The 23704-nt window shown below is 45.2% G+C and overlaps 1 protein-coding gene across 12 annotated transcripts in view; it reads right to left on the bottom strand.

Annotated features, from left to right (window-relative positions):
• Positions 1 to 23704, bottom strand: part of LOC139621319 (nuclear factor 1 B-type-like) — a 74758-nt gene that overhangs the window by 33629 nt on the left and 17425 nt on the right. For 8 of the 12 annotated variants that reach the window (XM_071477686.1, XM_071477687.1, XM_071477694.1 and 5 more), the window contains exon 3: positions 2123 to 2179. The exons of the other annotated variants lie outside the window; for them this stretch is intronic. In XM_071477686.1, the coding sequence (XP_071333787.1) occupies positions 2123 to 2179 (57 nt within the window). The remainder of the gene's footprint in view (positions 1 to 2122; positions 2180 to 23704) is intronic. 12 annotated transcript variants of the gene reach the window in all.

Below are 23704 nucleotides of genomic sequence, written 5' to 3'. Positions count from 1 at the left end.
ATGGTCAGACAGGGCTGGGCACTCAAATTCGATATTTTTATGGCACTGACTGAATTGCTCTTATACTGTGGAGCGTTGAAAAAATGCCTGGTCATTCATTGCCAGTGTCGACATCTAAGGAGAAAATCTATAAGCACACGCTGGTACCAAAGTGGTGATCACCTGTGTAACATAACGTAAAAAGCATTGTCCTAGAAACATGCAGGAAAAAGTGTGTGTTATGCCAAGAGACGGGGCTCACGTGTGTGTGTGTTGTATTTTGATAGGCATGACTGCAGTGTGCGTCGTAAAGTAGGTGTGCAAATATCTGCGAGCTCAAAAGTGTGGCTCTATGTTATCAGGCTTGATGCCAATAGCACATATGGAGAAAGGACATCACTGCCAAGTAGAGCAACACGACAAATACAAGGAATAAATTTAAAAGCGCAAAACGTTCAACTGCAAAAACGGACCGCAGACCGTTCTTCTCAGCATCCCACCTGACGTTCCTTCAAAATCATCTCAGAATAATGAGGATGGCGCAATGACTGGGATTTCAGCAGGTAACGTTTAACAAACTCAGCCAGCTTGTACAGCGTTGTTCACTAAAATTAATATTACTGTAATAGTGATCAGTAGTTTCCCAGATCTATTTATTGATATTATATTCATGGGTAACTTCAGTCTGCGGTAAATAGGTTTATTCTTTATGTTGTAAAATTGCTCTGAGGGGGAAAATGCCAAAGTGCTGAAACATGGAACTGTAGAAAAAAACTAAAAAACTAAAAAATAAACAGGTTTGTGTTTGTTATGTTATGAAACTGCTCTGGGTGTGTAAAAATGCCTGGAAAAGGAGTTGGAAAATAAAACTAAAAACTTGAAAGAAGAAAAATCCACCTTAATGAGACATTTACTTTTTGATATTAAAGCTTAGATTGTTCACGCTTTCCAATGAAAGTAAACTGTTTTAAGACTCACTTGGAATCATGAACTGCTTTGGAAGCAAGATGAGGTTGTTTCAGCACAGCCAGATTTTTTTCTCCTGTTTTCAGAAAACTATTTTTAGCCTCAACAAATGATGGTTATAATGTATGTTTCCTGTGGTGTTGGAGCATTTGGTGCTTTCTGAATGACCTGCCCAGGACTCGGCAACACTAATCGGAGGCTGTCAGTCAGTTAAAACAGCCAGACAAGTTATTGACACACAAATGACTGCAGCTCAGCTTTGAAGCAATGCCAAGGACACTTGGGCTGTGCCAGAAAGATATGCAGCTTGACTAGCACCTACAACGTCTAATGCCTCCAGTGAGCCAACGGATTTTGAGGGGGAACTGTGCCACTGCGGAAGGCCTCCCAGGCCTGAGTCATTGGCTCGCTAGCATGTTTTCCTTGGCACTCATATCAGCAGAACCTGCTCTTGAGGTAGAAAACTAATTATACTTCTCAAACTATTTTCATACCAACATTGTGACGACACAGCGCAGGTCAGTCCAGGGGAGCAACAGCGCTGTCAGAGAATATTCTCTTCAGCTCGGCTTTGCTGGCTCACCTTGATGCACTCCACTACCAGCCAGTCTGCTGGAACACTTTCACTCCAGATCTTGAGTGTCCTTTTTTTTTAAGTACTGTGTTTGATGTGGCCAATGGGATGATGACAATTCAAATTTAATGGTTAAATCAAATTTTATTCCTCCTCAGTCCATCCAAAGTTCAAAACAATGGCCTCAGCCTGGATGTCTTAGAGAAGCTGAATAATAACTTCAGGTTTGAATTTTACACCTTTAACACCACATCTTAATTTAGCTTATGTAGTTTGTATTGGTGGTCCCTTTGCATGCAGTTTAATAACTGGAGTATTCACATAAACAAAGAATAAACAATAAATGCATAAATAAACAAAGCATGTTTTTGTTGTTTCAGAGTAGCTGTTGTTACTTGGCAGTGGAGCACGAGGTTTGCGACTAGGCTGCAGCTGGTTTTCTTTTACCGTGAAGCTTTTGCTGTTTCGCAAGTCACAGCAGATCAACACTATTTAAACAAGGTAACTTATGTCGTACATAGGTCGCTGTACAGGGGGGGAGCTGCAGAGGAACAATAGAGCAATGACTGAAGGGAGGAGGGAGGATGACTATTCTGTACATACCTGGAAGAGGGTTCTTGCCTGGCTCATTGTTACTGGGACTTCCTGACTGCTGTGAGTCTGCAAACACACAGAGAGGGGAGGGGGGAGGTTAGTATAGCACAACAGCATACCTTCCTCTTAAAACAGCAAAGAAAACATTGTCTCCTGTAACTTTTACTTTATTTATTTCCATTTATTTCTCTTTATATAAAGAAATAACACTTCCTGGGTGCCTAAATGTTTTTCCTTATCCACCAGTCAAGGGGAGCATACCTACTACCTAACATACCTACATTACACAAGACAGTTTTGTTTCAGCAGCATTATCATTATAGGAGGGCAAACTGAAAAAAAGCTCTGTGTCTGACACAGGATAGCCGAAAAGTTTTTACCAGCAGACCTCTGGGTAATTTTTCAAACAGTCTGAGGGAGTGCTGGGGGGATCGAGAATGTGTTCAGTCCTGCTGTGCAAGGTACGAGCACAGAACAAAATGTGGAGTGAGGACAGGAGGGGCGGGAAAATACAAGGAAACATGAGTGGAATTCTTTCCACCGGCTACGGTGCACAGGCTGTGGTATGAGATGGCCCGGACTGACGTCTTTTACCTCAAAGCCTCTCTGGGAGGGGAATCTATCATTCCTCAGCAGCTCCTGCTCGGGGTGATCACTGACAGCCATGAAGCCTTTCTTTTATCTTTTACATCAGGAAACATCAAAATTAACAATATAACTCAATGTCAGATTTCCATCCGTGCAAAGAGTGAGTGATGGTGTTTTTAAAATAAAAACAACTGGCTCAACCTGCTGTAGCGAGGCCTCACACCCATGCACCAAGTGGCACTGAGGTGATGCCTAACAGTGAACGGTAGCGTCTGAGTGGACCCCCCGTAAGTATCGAACTGGCCCGAGCCTCCACAGGCCCTGAGCAGAGAGGGCTGAATGAGAACCAGCAGGGAGATTATCATCTACGCCTTTAACACGAGAGAGCCGAGACAAGAAGCTCGAAACAGTGAACTCAGATACCCTCGCCTTGCAACAACACCCCTTTTCCTGCCACAGCTCTCATGAGCTGTGTTACAGAGGCAACAGAGAGAAGGAAAGAGAGGGGGGTGGAAGAGAAAGAAGAAAAAAAGTTGAAAGATTTATCCTTTTCTTGTTCTCTCTCTATGTCTCTCTCCCTCTCACTCTTGTTCCCCCTCTCCTAAATTTGACTATTAAACAGCACTGCAAAAACAGAATGTTCTTGGCCGAAGCTCAACAATGACAAAGTAGGGAGGGAACAGGACCATACGTTAAGAAGAAAAAAAATCCCCTCTTTCCAGAGTGCTTAGCCCTAAAAACGTATAAGAAATGTACAAGTTATGATCTTAGAATATATCTCAGTTCTGCTGCCTAAAAAAGTAAAAGCTTAAGCTCAACTTACAGGGTAGTCCTTCAGGTTTTAGGGGCTCTCGGTTCAATCTCTCATGTGTACACGCACAACAGTTTGAACATGTTTATTTCTGTCTGTTTCTTGGTCTACAAATTGCCCATCTCAATTTCCCACAGCCCAAAGTGGTGTCTTCAGATTGCTTGTTTTGTCTGATCCGTGCTCCAAAACACAAAAGATATTCTATTTACAACGATATAACAGAGAAAAGCTGCAATGCTTGAGATCTGAGAGGCTGGAACAAGGCAACCATTGGCATTTGTCCTCGCTAAATCGCTTAAAATGCTAATCAATTACCAAAATTGAAGATTAAGTTTCTGTTAATCATTTCAATACTAACATCTGTATTACATTGCAAGTTGTACACTCTTGAACATGTTCACGTCATTGTCTGGCCTCAGTGAAATACTTTCCTTTGCCTTGCACCAATAAGCAGCGAGTCCCTTTAGTTGCCCCCTAAACACACACACACACACACACACACTCTCACACATACATATGCATACACAAAGTCTGTAAAGCAGCTTTTGTGGGTGAGCAGAGGTTTGTGTGGATTTGGCACAGCACATGTCCATAAAGTGATTGCAGGGAGCTCAGTGGCCTTGTCTTCCTGTCTTCTCCCACCCCCATGCCATTTTCAGAGTCATCCATCAGTCTAGTTGTGACTGCCAACTCCACGTTCGCTCCCTGAGAAGTGCTGAGAGGGAAAGAAACGGGCAAAGGGGGGGGGGGGGGGTGAAAAGAGGCACTGGAGAGTGGAGAGGAGGTAGATGCTGAAAAGATGGTGGTGGTAGAAAAAGAGTGAGGAGGTGGAGGTGGGAGCACCACACCACTACGTTTACATCAGATCAGAGTTTTTGTTTTCTTTTTCCTCCTTCTTCTTCTTCTTCTTCTTCTTCTTCTTCTTCTTCGGCGAGGGCTGAACAGGCAACCATGACAAAAAGAGCAGATGGTCGTGGCAATTAGAGATCCCAGGAAGCATCCTCCAGCATGAGGCCCCACTGCAGCACCAGGAGAGACCACCTGGATGACTCAAGGTGGGATGTGAGCATATGGCGCATCTGCCAGGCCTGCACCAGACCTGGAAACACCTCCCCTATTGCATTACATTCTACCTTTGACCCCAGAAGGGCTGCTTCATGCTTCTTCTTCCAGAATGGTTTCATTATTTAACACGGTGCTTGCAAGTTTGTTGGGCTGTGAGTTTGCTCTTTTTATCTATTTATTTCAAATCTAGTCTGTTTTCTAACACAACAGGTAGTCAAATACACCTAATTTCAAAATTATGGATGAGTGAATAAAGATAATTCTGGATTACAGAAAGTTGGATTTAAGCACGGATAAATTGGCAGTGAATTCTATATATTTTTTAAGTTTAGAAAGTGGCTGAAATAAAGTAAAGAAGTGGGATCTGAGCCCTGGTGTCTGTATCTAAAAGGTGTCCTGTGCAGAAGCCTGGTCAATCTGATAGTCTTCAAATAAACACGAGTGTAACCTGTAAATAAACAGTTGTGGTTGAGGAGGCTGGGCTTTGCCGTGGAAGCTTGGCAGGGCTTGATCGCAGAGCCAGACACCACAGACACACATACTCCCTCTTACACACACACACACACACACAAACACACACGTACACACACGGCCCTTCTCCAAAAACAACATTTCTTGGCACCCTCCGTCCCTGCCACTTGTTTAAATAAACAAAACGGTTCATGAAGGAAGTGAAGAAAACAGTACCACGTATGAATCAGATTATCTGCTGTTACTCAGCAAAAAAAGCAAGTTTAAAAAAAAAAAAAAAGTTGCAGAGGGGGCTTGTGGGTGTTTTGGATGTGTCCACGAGTTCTTACACCTTCGTGTCCGGTGGGATACTTATCATACCACTGTAACGATTAGGGCAATTAGGGCTAATGGCAACAGAAATCTGGCTCAGGAAGAAAGTTTCTCAGTGCTTGTGAGGCGTCTCCACGCCCATGTGTGTTACTCGCCTGGATTTTATAATCACTTAAACACTCACACACACTCTCCCTAACCCACCCACTCATTTTTTGGCATGATACCCATACTGTTCCCACTAAATAGCGGAACACACATACACATGCACACATACACAGTGTGGATTAAATTAGCCACACAGTTTGGGAAACTTTCTTTTTTTTTTTTTTTTGTGACAGCGGCGGTGCACGTTCCTTCGCCCGCAAACACTTGCAGACACGTACAGATATTCTCCACAAAAAAACAGTGCGCACGCGCGACACGCACACCCTGCAGATGCATACCGCTGTCGACATTTCAGGAGGAGAAGCCTGTCTGGCAGCCATTTTATGCCGAGCGGGGTTCTGTGCACATGTATAGCACTCTGGCTGCCAGAGGCATGGGTCCTGAGCCAAGACGCATTTCAGCAGCCTGGGGAGGCGAGGGGAGGGGAGTGTGGAGGAGAGGTGGAGAGGGGTGGACTCCCAGAGAAGTAGGGAAACAGAGAGAGGGAGAGGGGCAGAAAATATCGACCTAATTACGGAGCAGCTCCGATGCGTAATGTTTCGACAATACAGCTGCTCCTGAGTAAATATTTGATGTGGCCGAGCAGACTTTCTGCTCAGTGTCCTCCTGCTTTTCTTTCCTGTTCCGCTGCAGGAGTCTCCAGTGTGTCCTTCGTTGGAAATGCACAGCCCAGATATGACTGTGTGTGTGTGTGAGTGTGTGTGAGTGTGAGTGTGTTTGTGTGTGTGTGTGTGTTTGTGTGTGCAGCACAGGGTCATGCAAGTCTTGACAGTATACATAAATGACTGTACATGTGCCGGTATGTAATGTGTGTGTACTCTGTCCCGTGTCCTCCTCTGCTCCTGGTTTCTATCATTCCCAGCTTTGTGGATGACCTCACGGCGCTCGGGCTGGCTTCCAGCAGAACCTGCTCTCTTCTCCAAATCTCTTTCTTTTTTCTCCTCGCTATCTGTCTATCGCTGTCCCTGTGCCTGCAACAGTATCCGTCCTCCATTGTATCTTTTCATACCCGCCTCTGTGTATATCTACTATTCAGCGTGTATCTGTGAAGATATCGTCTTATCCGGTGAAATGTGGGAATTTAATGATTTTTTTCCCACCATATCTTCTTTTTTTAACACTTCTTCTTTCTTTTAATGTTTCCATCTGTGTTGGCGCTCTCCCCCCTTTATTGCCTTTTTTTAATACCCCCTCTCCCTCTCTCTCTCTCTCTCTCTCTCTCTTTTTACCTCTTTGTCTCTCTATCTCTCTCCTCTCTCCCTCCCTCATGCTTTGTTGTCTAAACAAAGTGGCCTTTATCAGGATGAGCCGCAACCCAAACAAGCCAAACAAAAGATATGGGCGAGGAAATCTGCCCGCAGAAGAGGGAGGATCTTATCGTGCCAGCCATTGTGTGCCAGCCTGCCAACTGGCGATGCCCCCCACCGCCGACCCCTCCCCACAGTCACACTCACACACAAACACCAAATGCTGGCATCTCAGCCCCCCCCCCCAACCACCCACTCACTCACCCACCCACCCACCCACTAGGTCTCCTGCATGGCAGTCTGCAAAGGGCTGGCACCTGACCTGGCCGAAAAGGAGAGTGATGTTGACGCCAAGGGTGAAGGGAAGACAAACGCTGCAGTCAAACGGGACGCCATCTTGGGGTGGCATTGTCTCATGAGGAAGATGAGCTTTGACTAAGCAGTAAAACAAAAAACTGGAACTCAGTTTGGTTTAACTTCTTGGTTTTATCTGTATTTGTTCAGGCTGGGTGTTGAACTCCAACACTTTTCTTTTGCAGCCTCGTGTATTATGTAGCCATGTATCATTGTTGGGTTTATTCTGAGTCATGCCTCCACACAGACAGACATGGATAGTGCTGTATTCCCTTTGACAAACTGTGGCCATGTTCCACCAGTGGTGCCCATACACTGTGTGACACTGTAATGATTATCTCATAATTGGAACAAGGCAAGTATTTCTTATTGGCTTAAAGGAGCACCTGGTAATCCGGATAGCTACCCTATCAAATGACTGCCACTGAAGGGGAATGCAGGTACAGTGGGATGAGTTTCACACACACACACACACACACACACAGACGGAAAAAAAAGAGAGAGGCAGGGAGAAAGTGAGAGGGGCAAAGTTGAAACGTCTGCGAGAACAATGACATTTTGCTTCTTTTCTCCAAGACAGACACCACAGACTTGTTCAATGGAGCAGGAGGGGACACACACACACACACACACGCAGTAGGACTGTCAGGGTTTTGAGACTTATGGAATCAAGTGGGATCCCAGCCCAGACAAGAACAATGACAAGCCATACAGTGTGTGTGTATATGTGTGGGTCTGTGTGTGTGCGTGTGTGTGTGGCTGACTGTGTGTGACCCAGCTCACTTGTATCTCTCTGTGTGCGTGTGCTGCTGCCACCTCGGTGTGTACGGGTGCGTGCGCACGGATGGTCGGTGTGTGTTTGTTTCTAATCAGTGCATACTAATGCCGGTGAAGAGCGGGCCCTCTTTCTCTCCGCCGAGTCTCTGTGCCTTCTCCTCCGTAAACTCTCACGGCAGTGAAAAGAGGAGAGCATTTTAACCGAGCTGGGAGGACAACAGGCTCCTCATTGAGGTCACCAAACAGTGTGGACGGGGAGGGAGCGCATTCAGTGGCGAGTGGGCCTTGAACAAGGGACTGAATGGCCTGACGGATCATTAGCCACACCGGCCCGGGAGAGGAGAAGGAAGAACCTGGCAGGCACAAAGGGATACACAGCCACAAAACCAAAGATGCAGATGAGGGTTAAGCCATCTAAATTCAACTTCCCCACCTTTTAATTTGTGAAATAAAGTTTACCCACCTCGACACAGACGCACACATCACATGCATGTACTGAGCATACAAACACGAATGCTAAAAAACGCTCAGCAACATTCACGTAGCTCACACTCACTGACATACATCGCCGCACAAACAGGAGCACACAGCCAGCGTCCCGCGGCGAGCTGATCTGTGCTGTACATGTGCGGTGCAGTCAGCGACCGAGGTGCAGACAAACTGCATGACACGACAAAGTGGCTCATCTGTCCCATGAAAAATGACCAGGCTGGCCTCCAATCAGCACACTGCATCCCACTTAATGTTTCCACCTCCTCCCACTCTGTTTGTCCTTTTCTCACAATGTGGCCTTTCCTTTCGCTTTTTTATTACACTGCTTTTTTCTTTTGCTTTTACTGTATCTCCATTCATCCTTTCCTCTCAGCTCGCTGCCCAAACTTCGTATCTCCTCACCTGGCACCATCCATTGCATTAAGTGTTAACATATATCCCTACATGATTGCCAAAATAAACTGTGCCCATCAATCAATCAATCTTTTTTGATCATTTAATTAATGATTTAAGCAATCTATTATGCAAAGATGTGACACGTTTGCTGGTCTCAGGTTCTCCAACGTGAGGATTTGAAACTTTTCTCAATTTTGTATCATTGCAAACTGCATCTCTTTGGATTTGAGACTGCTGTTGTGACATTTTAAGGACTAAACGATGAACTTATTAATGAGAGTACTACAACAGATCACTGATGATGAAAATAATTCTTAGATGAAGCTCTAAAATTGTTTACACCTATAACAACCACATGGATTAGCGTGGTCTCATCATTCAAGAGTTTAATCAGCGTCAAGTCTGGCCTGTGAGAAAAAAGAACTTTGCATCTGCGTTGAAACAATGGGCCCATCAATGGCCAACCTCGGCATCTTTCTGGTATGCACCAAACAAACAATTAGCTTTGTTGTGGCGTAATTGACTGGCAGGACCGGGTGGCATTTACATTCGCCCGCTGTTGCCACCCTGCCATTCGGCGGGATGGGGTAAAAAAGAATAGGTCCATATGAGGGTGGAAGGTTGGCCACATCTCTCTGGTACGAAGACACTTTTTTTTTTCTTTTTTTTTCACGGTGGCAAACTTCCAAGCAGGAGCGTTTTTTTTTAATGCATGGCTGTGGCGGAAGGAGGGAAGGGCGGGTGGAGTGAGGACGAGACTATAGATTTCATTATGCATGCGTGTTTTCTCATTCATTGTAGTGGTGGGAAGGGGAGAGGGAGAGGGTAAGGGGTGTGTGGTGGAAGGGTTGGGGGGGGGGGACAAACCAATGACATTCCGTCGTTGTAGTCCTCCTCCTACACACACACACACACACACACAAGGAGCAGTCTGGGAGCGAGCCGCTATAGGCTAATGAGGTGACACTCACCGTCTGGAGACTAGCCAAAACAGTCCATTAACTCCTAGCCAGTAGTTAAGAGGAGAAGAAGGAGAAAGGTGGTGGTGGGGAGGGTGGAGAGGAGAAAAGAGGAGGCGGGTGGTGGGGGTGGGGGGCAAGCGGGTGAGGTGGGCGGCTAGCCGATGGGTTGGTGGGTGGAGCATGTGAGGGGGAGAAAAAAAAAAGAAGAGAGTCTGAAGTCTTTCAGGATGTGAGGGTGGGGGGTATTTCTGCAGTTTTGTAGTTGTGAATGAACCAGCGGGGTGGCTGGTATGGGGGGGGTGCTGTGCACGAGCGTTCACCGTCGGCGATTATGCTCTGTGGAGGCACCTCTTGAGGAAAAGTAAGACTGTGTGTGTGTGTGTGTGTGTGTGTGTGATGGAGCAGAGGTGGTGGGGTGGGCGGTAGATGCCATGAAAGAGAGAGGACAAGGGAGATAGATCCAAAACCCCCCAGTCAGGCAGACAGACCTTTGACAGAGGAGCTCTGTGATTCGCCTCTTTCATCTTCAGAACCCCCCTATCCAGTCGGATAATTATGAGACAAATGCACCGGACCCCTGCTGCTTGAGTGGCAATGGGCATGGGAGGCCAGAAACACAGAGAGAGGGTTCAAACCTGCACGTCTCGACTGGTCCAGAGGGAGGCGGGGTGGGGGGCAGAGGGAATGAGAGATGGTGGGGGTGTTTAGGGGTCTGGGAAATTCCCCACTCTCCCAGGAGAGACAAGTTGGCCCACAGATCATAGTTCAGGGACAGCTTGGTCGTGATACTAGCGAGGCTTAACTGCTTTTAGCCACCAATTTCCTTTCAACTTATACACACACACACACACACACACACACACACACACACACACACACACACACACACATCCAGTTCAGAAACATTGTTTGGTTTTCAAACGTACTTTTCTGAAAATCATCTGACATAAGCTCCCAGATTTCTGACTTGCAGCTGGTGAATGTGCATCTGAACCAGTTCACAACATGTTGTTTTATTAATGTATTTGATGGTGCTCTGGTCTGCTCTGATAACGGAGCACAGTTACCTACATCTTTACCTTCATCTTTATACCTACACCAGCCACGCTTTTACCCTGAAGCAAACAGCCTTGCACTACTCAGTTGTATTCCACTACAAATTCCAGTGAAAATCAATTTGTAAATCGGTAAAACTGCTTTGAATTTAAAAGTGATTTATGTGAAAATAATTTAAAATTTGGTGAAAAAAAGGAAAGAAGAAGCAAAAAACAAGCTCCTATTGACTTCAGTAGTTTTCAGTTTTAATATTTGCAGATGAAAATCAGTTTGATTCCTTTTTCTTTTCTCATTAAAGTTTCAGCCACTTAATTTTGACTCAGCCCTGTGTAATATTGTGTCTGTGAGTCGTCTGCCAGTGATGTGTCAGTGATTGTCAGCGCTTACGACGGCGTCAGGCCTCAGCCAAGAGGAGTTCCCACTGGCTGAGAGCAGCAGGCCAAGCCAGGGCGACTGGGTGCTCCCTCACAGGGCAAAATGGCTCTCCTCCAGCTGGGCGAGAGGCCACCGAGGATCCCTGCCACCCATTGCCACTGTTTGCACTCCCTGAGCTCTGCCAAGCCAGCAGTGGTAGAAAAAAAAAAAAAAAAAAAAAGGCACACAAACACACACGCTCGCACACACCTTTAACTGGGGACGTGGAAGGAATTATCCGATCATAGAATGCCACCACATCTAAGACCAGATCTTGGCCCAAAACAGACAAAGAAAACAAAGTGTGCACTCATTCAGACGATTTTGCTGGCACTGCTCCCCTGGAACGGGACATAGGGTGGAGAAAGGGGGGAGAATCAACCACAGAGTTTAATGTGTCATTACAAGCATAAAAACAGACTACTGACATTGCCAACAGATGTCGAGCCAGTTTATTTTTGCCATTACAACTGCAGTGGGGAATAAAGCAGCAGGTGCAAAAGAACACAGTCTTGAAGCTTTCTTCTTTACTATCCAGGCTACTGTGCTGCTGCTGCATCATCATTTCTCCTGATCTGTTACTTAGACATGCATCATGAGGTTAGGCCTGGATATAAAACCCAAATCCTTTTGTGGTACTGACCAAAATCTGACCGTAGCGGAGAAGTGAAACCTGTCAAGTACCAAAAACTGGATAGATGTGTAACTTGTAGCTTATTCTTTGATCAGATCATTTATATTTAAACTGAATTTCATTTTCTTACAGGTACTGAGACTCCGGTATTGTACTGATGCCCACTCCTACATGTGGATACATGTTACTTATGTACCACATGGGTAAGGACAGTACCTTCCGGCAAAGTGTTGAGCAATCTTCGAGAGCCTTGGCTCTAATAATGCCCACACTTTTCCGAACTCCCGACTTCCAATCGTGCAGTAATGAAGGAAAGATGTTTTAACTCTTGAGGGTGTAAGCTGTTCAGATGTAGGAGAGGAGCTTGTTGGTGGTTTAAAAGCCGGCTGCCTGCCGCATGGCCAGTAAAACCCCTCCTTTCCTGTTAATGAGCCTGGAGACAGGGCTTTTCGGAGGGCCCCCAGTCAGAGCTGGCCCGAATCAAAGCATCCGTGGGGATCAAGGCTCGGGGCCAAGAGGGTTTCTTGAGGGAGTGGGCTTCGGGTGTCTCCACTGGCACAAGACCAGGGAGAGAAGCTTTTAGGGCAACCAGGGAAATTATAGGAGTAATTTCACTAAAACCGCAACTCTTATAAAGGAAAGTGTTGGCGGTTCTCGTGGAATCTCCGCACCAGGTAAGTGCTCATTTGGTGAGCCACAGTCAGATGCAGAGCAGTGGTTTTAAAAAAAAACCAAAAAAAAAAACGGCATCATAAAACAGGTTCTCACATAAGTCAAGAGGAAGTGACAGCGGCTGTGCCCGCCACAAGGTCAGAGTGTTGGCAGTCATCCAGAGACAGCGGAGCTCCTTCGCTCCTCATGGACCCTCCAACTGTCTGGAGATATCCAGCTAACAGCAGCGAAGGTGCAAAACCATCTTTGCTCCTAGTGGTTGTAGGTCCCAGATGCGCAATTTAAACGCAAACATCCAGAGACTCAGTGCAGTCAACAGCCCGTCACTTACCACAATAAAGCACCATATAATCATGACAAAACATCTTGGTCTTACAGGAGATCAAAATGCAAATCTGATCTCACAGGGTTAACAGAGAATTCCCTCTGCCACGCCACAAGTGTACGATTTATAAATCATACTTAAGTGCAAGCTAAGCGAGATATTCACAGCCAGAGAAAGAGAGGGAGAGAGAGAAAACTCTTTTCCACATTCCTGGCAAAAACACAGAGAGCAAATCTGTTCTGTGCTACTAAGGCCTGCTGAGGCAGCCCCCTCTGCCACTGCAGCAATAACAACATGTGGTTTAGCTGCACAGCACCAGTTTACAGTGGGAAGAGGAGAGGCGCGAAATTAATTTCAGATTCTGTTGTTTGAGAGTCATAAACAATGTTATAGCAAAGCATGGCACCCAGAGAGGCAGCAACAGTGTTTGGTCACATGCTTAGAAGACATTACATCAGTCGCTTTGCAGGGTTTGGGAGAAAATATCAAAGACATTACAGATCAAATTTACATAGCAAACTGTGGTCACATTGAGCACATTGTATGTGGAGCAGGAATGCACGCATGCCGTCCTCAGCCGTGTTCTCCTTTGCTATTTAGGGCGAGAATTTAAAAGGCTTTTGTTTCTTAATTATCTCTGGCAAAATGCTAGAATGATACAGAGAACAATGACGTATGTCACCAGGCCTCACCTGGCAGCTTTCTGCTTGTTTGCTGCTACCTTGAACACTGCGGTTTTGTGATTACATGCTTGCTCTGATACAGTTAAGAAGGGAAGGCTTTCTGTTAAAGCAACTTTAAGTCGGGCTGTCCTCAGAGCTCTGCTTCAGCCTTTCCCACGAGGCTCCCAAACCATAATCTCTTGAAATATTTGCACAGATGACGGCAGCACTCGGCTGTTTTGACATGGAGCGGCATGAGCGAGATCTAGCAGTCACTTTTTCCATCACTTTTCAGTTCAGGAACAGGAATTCCCCTTTTCCCGCTTTTCCCTGTAACCCGCTCGCACGCCTCCCACCAGCCCGCATAACCCTCCCAGCACTCCTTCCTCCACTTCCTCAGCCTGCTAGGATTTGTCCACTCAGGGCCACACCACAGGGGCCTTTACACCCGCCTCACAGCCAGCTCCCACAGCCCTCGCTTTCCACTCATTCGAGCATGTTGTTTTCACTTTATCTGAGATGCCAAAAGTTCGTTCGCCGGGATCAGGGGTGGGTGGGAGGGCAAATAGGGTTAGAGTAAATGCTGCAGGGGGGAAGAGGAGAGCGATGATTCCTGTTCTGCCTGGTTCAGCTCAGGAAGGCGCACAGAGCAATCAGAGCTGCACTGTTTATGTTTTATATCTCTGGCAGGATGATCTCTGCGCTGCGAGCAACAAACTATAGAAGGAGTGGGTTATGTTTGCATTTGACTGGGACTTGATTTTCTCGTTCATCACAATCGCTCACCCGCACACACACACACACTGATGCTGGTTCAAGCAGCACAAAAGCATACAGTACACATGCTCACACACGCACAGATTTTCCATTTTACCGCTCTTAAACTCTTAGTGGTGCCCCCTTAGGCAGTCAAATGTTAACAGAAATATTACACTGTTGTTTTATACGTTGATGATGTTTGCCTGTGAGTGCTTTTCCATTGTCTAAAGTCCTCCAAACTCTACAGCTACTCAGTCCTTGACCGGGATCTTTTTATGCGCTCACTTCTTTCCTCCTAAAATGATTCATGCTGGTGACTTTTTTGATAACCAACCAAAAAGGACCCTTCCAATGCTACAAATATTATTAGCATTAGTGTACCCATTAGCCTGTTATTCTAATTCAGCTACAAAAAAACACATTTTCCGAAATCTATATTTTCTTTCTGCAAAGTTAAGTAATACAAATGCCAATCTATACATTGTTCACCCTGAAAATATTTAAGGATTTCAGTCGCTTCACTTTACTATGGTTGAACTGAATTTGGTGTGAAATCTGTCCAAAGGCCATAAAAACATAATCTCCTCATACTAGCCACAGTGTTGCATCATGGGAACTGGAAAGCATATCAAAGAGCCACCGCTGGAGCAAACTCTGTAATCCCCCTCCTGGCAAGCATCTACATATATACATCTCTCCTTGTCTAAGTTTTTTTTTCTTCTTCTGTGTGCATGTGCATGTAGAAACCCATATCTCTTCACTGACACAGGCCTGATGCAGTCACAGCTCTCACAAGGTTGGCAGCCCTGCAGAAACACTTCCCATTTGCGGTACGGGGCTTAGTCCAAGCCACTTGAACTTGGCAGAGCTTACCTGGAACAGCCTACCCGTAGGACTGCCACAGACTCTCCCCCCACAGCCAAGGCAGGAGGCCTCACTGTAAACTACAACAGCTGAAGTCAGCCACACCTCCACAGAACTGGCTTCAACTGACTTCCAAGCGTTTATCAAGGAAGAAGGAGGTGATAAGTTTTCATCAACCTTTTCCTGTTGAGCTGGTTGAACGGCTTGTTTTCAGCAAGTATTTTTTAATTAGTTAATACATGCACTCAGGCAGGAAATACTATAATAGTACAATGTGCAATGATTGCAGAGAAACTTGTTTGTGACTGGAACAGAGTTGATTAAAGATACAGGACAGTACATACAGTACAGAAGCTACAGTCCCTTTCACAAAGGACAGAACTGTTCAAAGAAGGTGACTTTTTTTATCAATTGAGAGAGAATTACACAGATCATATGACACCATATGGAATTCTTTTTACACATAATGTATTTCCTTTGCAGGCGCTGTGAAAGGCGAGGCCTACAGGGAGTCCTCTTTAGGAGGAGGGGAGGGGAAAAAAAGCTGTATGTATGGTGAGGAGGGAGGGGGGTGGGGGGTCGAGGGGTTTAGTGGGGCGGTGCAAGCACGCTCAGCGAAAATATGCCTCATGCACTCGTTGAACTTGGGGCCTGCGCGGGCTTCTCTCAAGGTTACAGGAGAGGCCTGTGCAGAGAGGAGCAGGAGAAAGAAACCATGCAGCAGCAGTCCTCACGCAACAAGGTTTCCACTGCTTTCACGCTGAGAAACGCCTCATTGTCAGTTTCTCATGAACATTGTAACATGTAATAATTAAAAACTCGTGACGTGACATTTTATATATCTAGTTAACGGGATCTCAACCACACTGAGTGTCACTGAGTCTTGCTGCGAGTGTCTGTTGCTCAGATAACAGAAGCAGCGAGCGATCGCCTTTGACACCAGGTTTCCTTCCCCCCTCAGAGCCTGCCGGGACCCGGGCCATGTATCCGCTGCCGCACCCCTGAGCCCTCGACCACACAAAGGTAGGAAGCGGCCGCCAGGGCAGGGCGCATTGTGATGAGGCCACTAAATCACCTCTTGTTTCATCCACCGCTATTTACGCACGTTTTGCCAGAGGAAACCATAAAGACAACAAGGCTGAGTAAAGAGACTTACTGTAAAGAGGGGAGCATGGGCTATTAGCTAATTGAATTTTAGGGATAGTTATGATTTTTGATGTGATACATCTACACACATAGATAATGATGCATTCATGACACCTGCACAATGCAGTCAAATAAAATCTAATGTAATAGTGCTGCAATAAATATGATTTAGCAAGCAAACAAGTTTTTGTTGTTGAAACTGTGCCAGAGAGGTGCTGATTCACCCATATAACTGGAATTCATCATTTCTGGTGATGCATAGCATTACATGAACACAAGTGCATTTCTAATCTCCATGATACAGCTGAAACAAAATCATATTTTAACACTAACATGAAACAGTACAACCTCCAAAGTAAAACAGTGATTCATGGCTGCATTGTATAGAATTATAAAGGTGTTATTATAATGTATCTAACCTTATTATGATATGCTGATTTCATGAGCAGAAGTTACTGCACTGCACAGTAATAATATATATGTAGGTTATATATGTGATGGTATACAGCATTTAGGACTGTAAAATCAACATGTCAGAACTGGGGTCAAAGGGCAATAGGTAGTAAACGTTCAGCTGAATGAATTGGTCACTTTGCCTTTCCTCAAGAATTAGCAGGCCATTAGCACCTCGTAAAAGGGCCACTTCTCTGTTTTACAACAGATTGGCGCTGCTTCCATACAAACAGCCAAGCAAAGTGATTCAATGCTATCACACAGAGTATGAAAAACAGCGTTTGGGCGTATGTAAAAGCAAAAATCCACAGTGGAATTATGTCTATATAGCCTACATCAATGGACAGATATTACTTTGATATAAGCTTATTAAAGGGACCAAAAACATTTCCTCACAATCAATCCTGGCTAATTTAAAAAAAAAAAAAAACAAATTAGCATAAGATGAAGTGGGTCATTCTCATGTCTTGATTAAAGTAGGCCTCAGCTTTGCCCAAGTGGCCGAGCGGCAGACTGCAAGTTCGCCTATGCGCGCTGAAGGCCTTATCGAAGCCGCTTTCGTAAACAAGAGGAGGAGGGAAAAAAATAGCCCCGTCGAACATAATAAAGGGAGCTTCAAAGCAGCCATAGAACAGAATCAGTCGGAGTATTAGAAGCCACTTGGGGTTGTCAACGTGATGGCTTAGATGTCACTGGAGAACATCTTCATGGACGTAAAGCGGGCAAACAAATTAAGAGGGATGAGCTCGGGCTTGGTGGATTAGTTTTAGATTTATAGAGGCAACTTGGAGCCAAGGCAGAGCAGAGAGAAAACAAGTCCGTCAAAGCTGAGGAGACATATGCATAGTTAGAGTCACTAAACCACCTTTGCATATTGGTTAATATGTTACTGAAGTTTAAGCACATAGCATTATGCATGATTTATTATAGTTACTTGAGTGTGGAGTTGTTCCCACAAAGAGGTGCATTACAAACCGGCTCGACCTGACAGAGCACTTCTCACTAATGACAACTGCAACCTCATTTCCCGTAGTTAACCCTGGTAACTGTAGTACAGTCTGTTCAGTAAACACAACTGCAAGAGAATGAAAGTGTGTGTGTGTGTGTGTGTGTGTGTTGTCCAGAGAGCAGGTCATGTATACTGAGCAGTAGCCCTGCGGCAAGCACTTGCTCTCAGCACTTCATAAAACAAGGGTGTGGTGCAGGTGCTGGAACCTATAGGCTGGACTCCAACTGTTAAGGCCATGCAACATGTTTACGTCAATCAGGAAGAGTTAACGAATGCTTAAACTGAATGGCTGAGGGCGCAAATTCAACTTCTCTGACAGAAGATGGAAACAGCCGTCAAACGTTTTGAATGCCGTGATGATTTCAGCAGATGAATTTCAGTCTCGGCTGCAGGGTCTAAAACAGCACCAGGTCCTGAGCAAGACGCTCAGCAACGCAAATGTGAGACGATGGGAAATGCACATGCAAGGGTATTTTTAGGCCAGTGCAATTTCCCTGTGACACATTTACTGCAAAGGACCTCGAGAGTGATAACATGCACAAACCACAGTGTGCTGAGGAGAGTGACAGCGATACTTGGAGCCACAGGAGAGACAGGCCAATTAATGCCAAGAAGTCCTCTGAGTGCAGCCCTCTCCATAATCCCACAACCTACTTTATGGGGAACGATCCCCTTTTTCGCTGATGTGTAGATCATTAATCACATTTCATATCAAACGCATATCCCTTGCCACAAATATTCATTCCCAAAACACAGAGCTATGTATGTCAAATACCCCCCTTCACCAGAGCAAGCTACTCAAACTTTCCATGACCAGTTATCAAGAGAGAGGGGCTGGTTAAAGTGCATGAAATGTTTATTTTTGAAAAAACACCCAAATCTGGAGAGTTATACTTCTTAGCTGAAGTACCTCCATACTAGTATTTCTGTGCTACCATGTGAAAGACTGAAAATATACTTATGAAAGGAGCTTGCCAACACCATTAAAGAACATAAAAAAGTATGATGGTTTAAACTTCAATTTAACCAATTCCACTTAAAAGCCGAGCTCTCAAAATTCTCGCTCAGCACGCAGAACTGGCACTTGAGACATGAAAGGGCAGCTGTGACGTTTGGTTTACATTATATCTTAGTGGTTTCCACATTGTGGCCAGGGGATAAGCATCAGGAGAGGTTTATCTCTGTCACAGTGCTCTATGGAATATGTAAACACTACATGTAATCAGTGCTGCAGTGAAATGGAGTGCGGGGGGGGGTATGGGAAAGTGTCGTGCTTTAGGAATAAGCCGCCATCTTACTCCTTGAGCTCAAGGAAAGATAAGACATTGGAGGCAAAGCTGCAGAACCAATAACAGTATATGTTGGGTTTTTACAGCACAAAGGGTGTTTTTTTTCGATTAGTGCAGAATAAAACTCTATGTATGAATTTTTTTTTGTCTTACACAAGTAGTGTTGTTAGTAACTTTCACTCGGCTGAAGACCTTCACTCTCCTCTGTCCTCATCTCTTCTGTCTCTTGGCTTAACTCTGTCAGGGTGTCTTTGTCCCCGTCACCCACCCTGTGAGGCAGCGCTGCCCCTTTTTGTAGAAGACGGGTCCTCGTTTTAGACGAAGAGCCTCTCTCCCGTCTAGAGCCCAAGTTTTAATATGGTGTCCAATCCAAGTGATTAAGCATTGCAGAGCACAAACAATGCTTTCCCTTAAATCTCTGTGAACCCTCTTTCACTGGAGCGAATGAAAGAGCACTCTGTCTGCAGCAGCAGATGACAGACGCACGCTTGAAGATAAGTCTTCTCCATGAGCCCTTATCCTGCAAACACCCGCCGTCCGACCAAATAAAGAAATAAATAAAAAGATTACAAATACAACAGAATGGGATCCCACCTTTAAAGGCATCAATGGGAAAGTGAAGGGTGTATTTTGCCAGTAAATGTTTCCTTTTACAGCAAAGTGCCTTGAGATGACACCTAAAACCCAGTGGCACCAGACAGGCCAAGCTGAGCGTGTGAGCCACTATGGATAACTCAGCTGAAAAGAATTCAGCTGAGAATAGAAGACAAACAGAGTCACACATACATGCACATACAAACCACAGCGCAGTGAACAAAAAAGCCCAATCATCTACACAACCACCAACAGTAAATGACTAATAAAATCAACCTACTCAAGCGCAGTATATTTCACATGAAAAAGAATTATTCCACAAAAGTTAAGTTGGTGAAATTTCCAGCAAATCATCGTGTCTCGCACATAAATTACCAACAATCACAATGCATGATGTACACTGCATGTAACACAATACCCTGAACTAATGCATTGGATGCACGTGGCTCCTTACGGCAGCATGAAGATTTAAGGAAAGCTGGATACCGGGGGCAGCTAACTATCACCAAGAGGATCCTGTTCGTACTGCTGTGCCTTTGTAAAACGCCAAGAGCAAGAGTAGTGTTGCAGCTTACAATGACAAGGCGGCCGGACAAATGTCTCATCATTAATATAAGATGAACATGAGATAGCATCACCTAAATACATGTTTTCACCTCCTGTAATGCAACCTTACATCTGCTAAGCTTCCATTTATAGTTGGACTGACTGGGGGAAAATATTGGCTGAGAACAGTCAGGTTTAGCAGAAAATCCTTCAGTGACGAAAATAATTAGTCGTCTTCAGAAAATATAACACATAGTTTTATACATTTTGCTTCCAAATGATTCAAATATTGCAGCATCCAAATGGCAGTATTAGGGGGGATCTATTAGCTCAGATGAGGCATTCAATAACTACATAAATATGCAGACACATTTACAAACTTGAAACAGAGAGAAGCAGACAAGCGTCATCACTCAGAGGTCATGAGAGGGAGGAGCTGGCGCTATGACAACAAGACATCAGCCGTCTGCAGCCTGCTGCCGTCAACAAGTCAGCATGAGCACTACCATCTGACTGGGCTTTCCTAACACTGCCCCCATGCACTCAGCCAAAACTAGCTATTGCTGCTGCTGTTACTGGCTCCTGCTTTCAATTTTACTAGAATGGGCCAAGTAATGGCTTCAGCATTTTGTGGTCTGCCGACACATATGGTCCATGTAGCGATCTGGTCCTGCCCCCACCCCAACACCCCGCCCCACCCCTTCCATCGATGGTTTTGGGACATGCAGGGAGATGTGGGCAGAGGGAGGCAGACACACAGCCCCAGGGGCTGGCCACAGTTATGGGGAGGCTTCTATGGGCCTTGTTATGACTGCCATGACAACTGGGCTCCATCGGGTCACCGCAGCAATCAGAGTGTGGAATCAAACCAAATAGTACTCGTTCATTCATACCAGCAGGGTTCAGGTCTTTTGGAAATAAAATGTGGAGGAGGTGCTGCACTGAAACTATCTACAAAAAGCCCCCAGTTACACATTTACACACTGGTGGGTGCAGGGTGAACAGTCTTTCTGAAGGATACTTTAGCAGGTATGACCATATGAGGAAATGACCCAGACCTTCAACCGAATGGGGAGAAGCTCACTAATAATGAGGCTAGCCTTCCATTAACCCAAACAGCCCCCAAAAAATAATGTTTGCAGTGCAACTCATAGGAATGACCACATTAACCTTCTCTTTATCGCTTATGTCACCACTAATGCCATTGCTGGTAGTCGCTGCCATATCTGGCTGCATGACCTAGATTAAAGGTTATTTGCTCAAGTCGCAGAGGCAGCTCCTTTGGCTCGCCCTTGTTGGGTTTCCTTATCTGGTTTTGTCTGGACAAATCTTGGACACAAAGCACCCATTTTGTGCTCCTCTCTGGAGATCCTGTTACAGTGTTCCAGACACGACGCAGTAAACCAGCAGCGCCTCTGGGAGCACAGCGTTTGGAGGGGTGGCGCGATGAGCTGCTTCCTCAACTGTAAGCATATGATACATGTGCACTCCTCTTACGTCTCCAAGCGCGCTTTTGTGTCGTTATGGGGTAAAATGATCAGCAGCAGGGTGAAATTATGTCATACTGTGAGAATTTAGATATAGCAGCCTCCCATCCCTGTTACCAACCAACGAAAATATACAAGTGGATCCAACAGGATTCCCCAAAGTCCATGTTCTGATTGCTATAATAGCTGCAGTATTGCTGAAGCACCTTCAGCCTGTTACTACTTGGGATATACCAGGTAATTTTCGTGCCAGTTTCCTGGACAGTTCAAGATGGGATGACATGTTACAAAAATAACCCTGAACCAAAACCTGACATGAATGATTGTTGGATTTAACAGCACAATAACCCCCTTGTGGATACTGAGACAAATAATAGCAAGTTGTTGTTTGTCACACAGCAGCACACATGCCCTGTGAGCGTGTGCAGATGCCTTGAGGTTGATCTAGTGGCCTTATTCCTCCCGTGCTCCAGAAGGACAAAGTACAACTCAGAGAGTGAGCGAGAGAGGCAGAGAGAAAACGAGAGAGTGAGAGAGAAAAGAGTAGTGTTCGCTGACCTCATTCTGACAACAAGCCCGGGAAGAGCCTTTCCCTGGAACCGTTTCGCAATACCACTGTTGTTTATACAGGTGGTGGGTGAGTCGAGCGAGATATGCAGAGAGCATGCATTTTGCAACACCTCATTATGAATACTAAACACATGCAGCATGTCAAATCACACAGACACACACATACATAAACACTTTATCCGTGGTCCAAAGTGTGGCTTGAGTTTGATTTTAGTTGTGACATTTGCAGGCAATGCGTCATTTTGTAGCGCCGCAGCCCATTCATCGCTCTCTGTTTGAATTTCAAAGTCAAGTTCCTTTACGCAATCCAAGAGCTGTCAAACACTACTATCCTCGGGTATCGTCCGGTGAGTGCTCGCCTCCTGGAACGGAGGCCTCTGGTTGGCTCGCATGTTTGGCTGCGGGGCCGTCTCCTGCAACAACATCCACTTGGCCACAGTTCAGGCCTGTGGAAGGCTACAATAGCCCAAAGGTGGCTGTCCAGACCATTGTTTATGCAACAGCACACTACTGCCAGGTTTAAAGGGAAAAGAGCAAGACATTGGATAAATATGGAGGGCCCCTGCCTGAAACATAGTTATGCTTTCTCGTAATCCTTCCTGCACAAATACAGAACACTGAGAGATTTTTTAAAAGATTATCACATTGCTCATTCAAAGTACTGTTATCTCTGAGTAAAATTACAGTTTAACTGGACAAGTTGCTATGTAAAAATAATTCTATTCATAAACAAAGTGGCACAATTTTGCAGTAAGACCAAATGGAAATCTGGCACCTCAACCAAAGCCATTTAATATTAATGAAATCTTAGCCAAACTAAAAAGATGTTATGCTGTTGTTTCTCTGACTATTGAGTCCTGAATACAAATCCATGCATAAGTTAATGTAGCGCCTATCTTATTTTCCAACTAACCGGCGAGGTGAACCAAATCCATTATATCTTAGCGAGAGATGTGGAAAAAAAAGGATCCACACAACAGCTGTTTGGTAAACATACCGAAGTAATTGTTCCAAATGCCTTACTTTAACACAGATTAAATGCAATTAGAGGCTGTTTATCTAACCACAACAAGTCTCTCTGCCAAACGAAAAACTCTCTGTCATTGTTTCTAGCAGTTCTGCTCAGACGGATTACAGCTGGGAATAAGATGGCTTTTTTTTTTTAAACGCAGCTTCCTTATGTACAGGAAGGAACTTTTATACACAAATAAAGCGTATGCTCTTTGCATAGGAAGACTATAGGAGTGGAAAAAAACAGTTGGTTGGCTAAGGCAAGGGTCTTCTGAGGTGAATATGAGGAATTTAGGTCAGTGCAGCCGAGACGTTTAACCAGCTCAAGCCGCTGCAGCCTGGGTGGAAATAGCATGGGAGGCCAGGGAGAGGGAAACCAGTGCGTCACAGCTCCCGGCCTGATTCCAGGCTCCCCCCGACGCAAACAAGAGCCATGACTTCCCTAATGATCCCAGAT

This window comes from Trachinotus anak, unplaced genomic scaffold, assembly GCF_046630095.1.
Source record: "Trachinotus anak isolate AG129_WGS33_773 ecotype Australia unplaced genomic scaffold, CSIRO_AGI_Tana_v1 ptg000005l, whole genome shotgun sequence".
Classification (NCBI taxonomy): domain Eukaryota; kingdom Metazoa; phylum Chordata; class Actinopteri; order Carangiformes; family Carangidae; genus Trachinotus; species Trachinotus anak.
The sequence above is the reverse complement of the archived record's forward strand: the minus strand, read 5'-3'. Positions and strand labels throughout refer to the sequence as shown.